This window comes from Astatotilapia calliptera, chromosome 4 (genome assembly GCF_900246225.1).
Source record: "Astatotilapia calliptera chromosome 4, fAstCal1.2, whole genome shotgun sequence".
In the NCBI taxonomy this organism is placed as follows: domain Eukaryota; kingdom Metazoa; phylum Chordata; class Actinopteri; order Cichliformes; family Cichlidae; genus Astatotilapia; species Astatotilapia calliptera.
In genome coordinates, this window is record NC_039305.1 from 20,878,636 (window position 1) to 20,885,791 (window position 7,156).

The 7,156-nt window shown below is 39.7% G+C and overlaps 1 protein-coding gene across 1 annotated transcript; it reads left to right on the forward strand.

Moving 5' to 3' along the window:
• Nucleotides 1-1,945: 1,945 nt before the first annotated feature.
• On the forward strand, nt 1,946-3,588 carry LOC113020043 (ras-related protein Rap-1b-like). The gene has a single exon (XM_026163711.1). The coding sequence runs from the start codon at nt 2,130-2,132 to the stop codon at nt 2,754-2,756; it is 627 nt and encodes a 208-aa protein (XP_026019496.1). The 5' UTR covers nt 1,946-2,129; the 3' UTR covers nt 2,757-3,588.
• Nucleotides 3,589-7,156: the final 3,568 nt, after the last annotated feature.

A 7,156-nucleotide genomic window follows, 5' to 3' on the forward strand; every position in this document is an offset into this window, starting at 1 on the left:
AGTATTACAGTTAATATTTTAACTTTCCACTTTTAAATCACGTCTTAAAACCCACTTTTATTCCTTGGCTTTTAACCTCAGTGAGACTTAGTTTCTTTTTTAATGCAGTAGTTATTTAATTAATGATTTCACTCTTCTTTTATTTGTTTTTTATTTATATCTCATGTAATTTTATTTTACAGTTCCAATGTACAGCACTTTGTGTCAGCTGTGGTTGTTTTAAAGTGCTTTATAAATAAAGTTGATGATGATGATGATGATGATATTTATTGCAAAAGAGAAAACGGTGACAGTGTGCTTGTTTTATTTCCTGAATTAGCCAGTATATTACTGGTTATTAACATTCCCCTTTAAGTAGAGTGCAGTATGCATTACAATCATGATGTAAAATCAGTAAACTCAAAAATGACATGAATTGACAATTTATTTTGGATATTTAGAGTGAATTACACAATCCACATATTCTTTTTCAGTCATTCTGTTGTGCATTTGCTGCTGTGCTTGTGATCATTGTCCTGTTTATGTCCTAATTAGAGTCAACCTTTAGCTGTCAGTCATGTGTCCTCACAAGAATCCTTACAATTGAGTTTATGGTCAAAGCTCATTTCATCACACCTCCACTACCGTGCTTCACAGTTGAAATGAAGTGTTTGCACTGATATGCTGCACTTGATTTTCTCCAAATATGCCGCTTTGCATGTACAAACATCTCCAGTTTCCTCTCATGTTTCCCAAAGAAATTTCTCCAGAAGTCTTGCAGTTTGTTCAGATACAACTTTACAAGCCTTAGGACTTTTGGCAACGTTTCCAAACAAGCCAAAATTGTTCAATCTTTTTCTAACTGTCCTGTCATGAGCTTCGACATTTAAAATGCTAACTGAGGCCTGTAGAGTCTGAGATGTAGCTTTTGGGGTTTTTTACTATTTCTCTGAGCGTTCCACAGTCTGACCTTGTGGTTAATTTGCTGGGACATTCACTTCTGGGAAGATTGTGTTAACAGACAACTGAATGCATTAGACTGGCACACTGTGAAAATTATGCCTTTATAGAGGTGCTCACGCTTGCTGATTATCAGTTAATGATGTGCACTTCATTATCACCAACTGGCTGCTAGTTAATTCTTTATACTGCTTCTTATGGAAGCAGTAAGGTTGTACTGAATGCCACAGAATCCTGTGACTACTTTCTTTTTCTTATACCAGTAAATTTAAATTACAATACTTCAGTGAGGACAAATAAAGTCAAACAGTGTTTATTTACAGTGATTTATATTTTTCATTATTGCTCTGTTCTGAGATCTGTGAAGAAGATAAAAGACCATCAGTACCGAACAAAGCAGCGATCAGGTACAATAGATGTGAATAAGTCAGTCACAATATTAGAAGGACAAAAATGGGTAGCAAAGCAGCTTGCATGTGCACAGCAACTTTTAGCAGGCTAAAACAATTTAAACATTATGCTCCATATGAGACTTGCCTATTAGACATAGAAAGCTGATCTGTCAGAACTGTGGCTGATATCGACTTTGTAGTTGCCTAAATGAACTCTAGAAGGCAGACCAAAAGCCTTAAATATTTTTTCTGATTCTGGTGCTACAACAACTGAGTATTAAGTCTTTTATGTTAGAAGAAAAATTCCACTTGAGTGTGAACAATTTATAGTATAAACTCTTTTACAACAAACTTTTAGCAAAAGATGAAAATGATTAACCTCCTTGCTGCAAAGGGAAGTATTATTTTTCAGATAAACAGATGTGTTGAGATATTTGATGTTGAGCCAGCAGTCAGGAATGCTTTCTGCACTGCACACAAAAACTCTCAGTGAAAGTATCTCAGTATCACCTTTTTTTTCTCTTACTGGACTTGATTTACATGTATCTCTGATTGGCTGGTGCAGGTTCAAGATGGAGCCACTGCTCCCTGCTGATTGGCTGGGAGCAGAAGGGGGCAGGCAATGTGTGTAAATAAATGAGCAGTGTAGCCTCACAGGCAGACTCACATGCCAACCACTTCCCTCTTCATCATTGCCATCAAAACACCTTCCAGGCTAAGGATCCACAGCCAAAGAGGAGAAGAATAGAGGGGTGAAAAAAGGCAAATTCTTCCTGTTACACGAAGAAGCACATCAAGATGTCTATTGAAGTGAAAGAGAAGACAGAGGTGCGTCTGGTGTTTTTGGGAGCAGGTGGAGTGGGAAAGACAGCCCTCATCCAACGTTTCCTCAAAGATACCTTTGAGCCAAAGCATCGGCGTACAGTGGAGGAGCTCCACAGGAAAGAATATGAGGTGGGGGGTGTCAAAGTCACTATCAACATCATGGACACCAGTGGCAGCTACTCCTTCCCTGCCATGCGCAGGCTCTCCATCCAGAACAGTGATGCCTTTGCTCTGGTCTACGCTGTGGATGACCCTGACTCTCTGGAGGCAGTCAAGAGTCTGCGGGATGAGATCCTAGATATCAAAGAGGACAAGTACACACCGATTGTGGTGATAGGGAACAAGATTGATCGTAACAATGAGCGACAGGTGTCCAGCGAGGACGTGGAGTCCACTGTGGAGTTGGACTGGAACCACAGCTTCTTGGAGTCTTCAGCCAAAGACAACATCAATGTCCTGGAAGCTTTCAGGGAGCTGCTCCAGCAGGCCAATCTTCCTAGTCGGCTCAGTCCAGCACTGTGCCGGAGGCGGGAAACCTTCCCCAAAGACAGCAACAAACGACCTCCTATGAACAAAACCAACAGCTGCCTCCTCTCATAGCGATATTGAGATGCACAAAGGACAAAGTGAGACTGGGGGGCAGAAAACTGTTGTAAATAGATTTAAAGTTCCTCGTTTGCAAGGGTCAGATTTGGACAGAAGCAAAACAAGAAATGCTGTTATACATCTTAAGCTTCATGTGAGACACTGAGTCAGTAAAATATTTGTCCATCAGTCTTGTAAGCACTGCAGTTAGCCCCACAGAGGCACTGACAGCACAGAGATGCTGCAGCGAGGACCGACATGTGATGATGTAAACAAATACGACCTTAAAGACAGTGTGGAATGTGGCTGAGCTCGAAAATACTTACTGTGAATGTTAAAAATGTAAGATATGGTGACAGTGCAGAGCTCATTTTACATACAAATATATGATAATGTTTGATTTGGGGCCTTTATGTTACTGCTGTTTAAAAAAAAAGTGCAATAACTGTGAAACCATATAAATGCAAAAGTGTTTTTGTGTCTGCATATGTCAGTTTTATGAATCAAGTGAACAACTAAGGACAAATTTAAACTTTTTTTCTTGTGAATGCTTGTGCAACCTGTTCTACAGCTCTTAGAAGATTGTTTGCAAAACAGCTAACATTTAAATACACAGAGCACATTCACTGCTGGTTCTCTCTACTTTGATGTTTATTTATGTGAGTTTGTCTTAAAGAATAGCTGACAGAAGTGCATTGCAAATCTGAGCATAAAGGGTTTTTTTTATTTTTCTTTTCTTATTAATGTGGTATTTTCTATTTATTGTGACACCACAAAGAGCCACAAAGGCATGTTCGATGTATTTATTCAGTGCTTATTTCAAGTTAAATAAAAGATTTGAATTTAATCCTGTCTATCCCGACTATTTTATCTTGTTTACTGCTGTGACTTTGTTATTTGACAGAGCAGCAGAGCAGACAAACAGGAACGGTATGAAAGTTACTGTATAACTAGGGGAAGTTTTCACAGTCATAAGTGAAAAGTTATGAATCTAAAAAAAGCAAAAAATTAAAGTCTAACACGTGAAAACAGGTGACCATTAAATAAATAAAACAACTTTATTTTGTATGTCCTTAAAAAGATTCACACTGCACAGACCTCCTATACTGTTTCTCTTATAATAAGAATTCAAATCAATTCAACATCAATCCATCAATTTTCTTCTGCTGTCCTGATTCAGGGTCTGGGTCTCTTTATTCCAACCAAACTGGTGGGGTGAGACTGTCTAGTCTGTTGGCCCAGTTATCACAGGGCTAATGGTGCAGAGACAGCTACTGCCACTCACATTCACACCTACAGAAACTTTGACCTAACATGCAAATTTTAGTACTGTAGGAGGAAAGCCCAGGCGCCCAGACACTAATTCTTGTTGCACACTTCAATGCATTTGTGGCAAAACTTACAGACAAACTATACCTCCCTTCTAGAGAATGGGGCTGGTCTAACCAGATCTGTAAAGGTTTTTTCATTTGTTTTTTTGTTTTTTATAAGACGGAAATGTAAAAAAAACCTGCTGAATCACCCAACTGACATGTCTTACAGTTTGTTCCTAAGACCCTAGAAAAGTTATGTTGGTACTGAGTGGATTAAATCAACTAATAGGATCGCTTGGTCGGTCTTTAACACAATCTCAACGGCACAAGCTCTGTTTTGTGCTGCATTGCCCTCTGGTGGTGCACTTGGTGATGTGTGCATTGTTTGATGACTTCACTTTATTAGGTACACATTGTGAGTACTGGTTTGTACCCCCTTTCGCCTCGAGAACAGCTTTGTGGCGCAGATTCAACAAGGTGCTGGAAACATTCCTCTGAGACATGACAACATCACATAGTTGCTGCAGGTTTCCCATAGGTGATCTATTGGATTGAGCGCTGGTGACTGTGGAGGTCATTTGAATACAGGGAAGTCTAAGGAGCTTGGAAAGAAAAGCGTCTGGACTTCTTTGAGTTGCTTGAAGACGTTTCACCTCTCATCCGAGAAGCTTCTTCAGTTCTAAGGGTCAAATGGTGGAGAGTCCCAGATTTAAACCCAGTGGGAGTTTCCTCCCAAAGAGGGACAAAGGACCCCCTGATGATCCTCTACCTAATCACATGAGCCAAGGTGAGAAAGCGGGTGTGGCTCACACCTTGGCTCCTTAGACTACGATGACCTGGATGACTGAGAACCTTCACAGACATGAATACAGGGAACCTATCATCATGTGCAAGAACCAGTTTGAGATCATGATAGTTTTATAACAAGGTCTGTTTTCCTGTTGGAAGCATCTGTCAGAAGATGGGCGCACAGTGGTCACAGGTAGGCCGTGGCGTTTCAAGTATGCCGAAATATGGCAAGAAACCTTTACACCACCATGAACTGTGCCAAATCTAGCCTTATTTCATAACTGACAGGATGGCACTAGTATGGTCTTCTGCTCCTGTAGCCCATCTGCTTCAAGGTTTGACATGTTGCACGCTCAGTGATGCCCTTATGCACACCTTGTTACTGTTCCCTTCCTGTCAGCTCGAGGCAGCTCGAGGCAGTCTGGCCATTTTCCTCTGACGTGTGGCATTAAGGTATTTTGCACCCAGAGAACTGCCGCTTGCTGGATATTTGATGTTTCTTGGACCATTCTTTGTAAAGTCAAGAGATGCTGCACAGGAAAATCTCAGACCAGCCCGTTGAACATAAAAAAACAATTCTTAACCCTGTTCAAACTTCAGCAGGTCATCTTGAGTTAATGCCACGTCACTGTCTGATTAGATATTTGTGTTAATGAGGAGTTGAACAGAGACACCACTGACTATGTCTCCAAAACCTCCTGAAGTGCAAAATAAAATCTAGTTACTAATTTTATTATCTGAAGTAAAATTAGTTACTGAGATTAAATCTGGATGAGTAATGTCTCACATGTTTTGTTTAGCTGGATTTTGTGTCTACTGTGTATACTGAAACATGCAACAAAAGCTGATAAAGAGGTTTTCATTCCAACCAAACTGGTGGGGTGAGACTAAAATCTAATCCACTGCTTCAAGAAATTCACATGATGACTTGACTAAAGAGCTTACTCCAGATGGTTCTCTAATTCTCCACTCTTAACAATGGCAGCAATGACAGGACAAAGTTGCCTAATAAAGCATGATAAAGTATCATGCTATTTAATGTTCACTTTTCATGTTCTCTAAAAGAACTTCATACACATTGTTAGCATTTCCTGACTGTTAAAAGGCAACACAGGCTTAGAGAAAGAGACAAAAAGGTGCACTTCCTTTTTCCAAAAATGCTCAGATAAGGTACATTGTTTCCTCAGAATGAGACAAGGAAGTGATCTGTAATTATCAGATCTTTAGTTCCTCTTAGTGCCTTGTTTAAACTCACAGCTGCCTTCAGCTGCTCCACTGAGATTCACAAACCCATCTTTCTCAGCACATGGACGAAGACCCGGAAGGGGGGACCCCTGCCTTTTAAAACTCAGGTGCGATTTAAACCTCTTTACTTAGGTTGCTGGCAGAGCACAGGGCTCAGCTGTAGATAAGGGTAAAGGAAATGCAAACTACTCAGATAGGATTACTGCTACTATAGCAACAAGTAGAAAAGTCTGATTTGTGAGTATGACCTCTGAAATCCCTACACTGCCTGGCAAAGTGTTTGTCTCTGCTCCTAGACTTGGTCCAAGCTCCTCAGTGCTGTTTATATACCTGAGAAGTTTTGAACAAGTATAGGATCTCTGACGTCCACATCAGGTGTTTTTAAGGAAGCGGTAAGACCTAATGGCAACTGCATACTGGATCTTTATGCTAACATTTGAATCACAGTGCATGTTAAAAGTAACTGAAAGCCTTCTCATAAAGCTGTATTCAATTTTATATTTGTCTCTGCAAGATTGTTTTAGCAGGATTCATTAAATATCCAAACCGAATACATATAAAAACCCAGAAAAGCAACGAGAAATCTGGTTCTTTGTAGCCAAAAACTACAAATGGAACAAAATGTTAGCTTTTCCTTGCTGAAATAGAACATTTGGACTTCAAATGTATCTGTAATCTTTAAATCTCTCTGATTCTGACAGATCAGTTTCTTTTATTACATATTAGTTGAATTCAAAACTAAGGCCCACAAACCAAACCTGGTACTTCTTAAACTTTAATCCAGTCCCCATATCCTGTTTTTCCAATAAATTTTGTTAAGCACCACAACCTATAAAACTAAACAGACATTTGCACCTCTACAGCATCAGTAAACTAGCTGCTATGGAACAAAAAGGAAATTCTGTGACTATTTTGGTTTTCAGAGAATCCAGTTTGATTTCTGAATCCACGTCCTTCTTTGGAAACAGTCCTGGACCACAAAGGCTTCAGAGAGGTTCTGAAGTGAAAGTGATGGAGCTGTAAAGGGTAATGGCTATGCCATATAGTACAAACAGTCTACATAAGGTT

Excerpts from the sequence above, each read along its gene's own strand:
- LOC113020043 (XM_026163711.1), top strand. The coding sequence starts at position 2,130 with ATGTCTATTGAAGTGAAAGAGAAGACAGAGGTGCGTCTGGTGTTTTTG.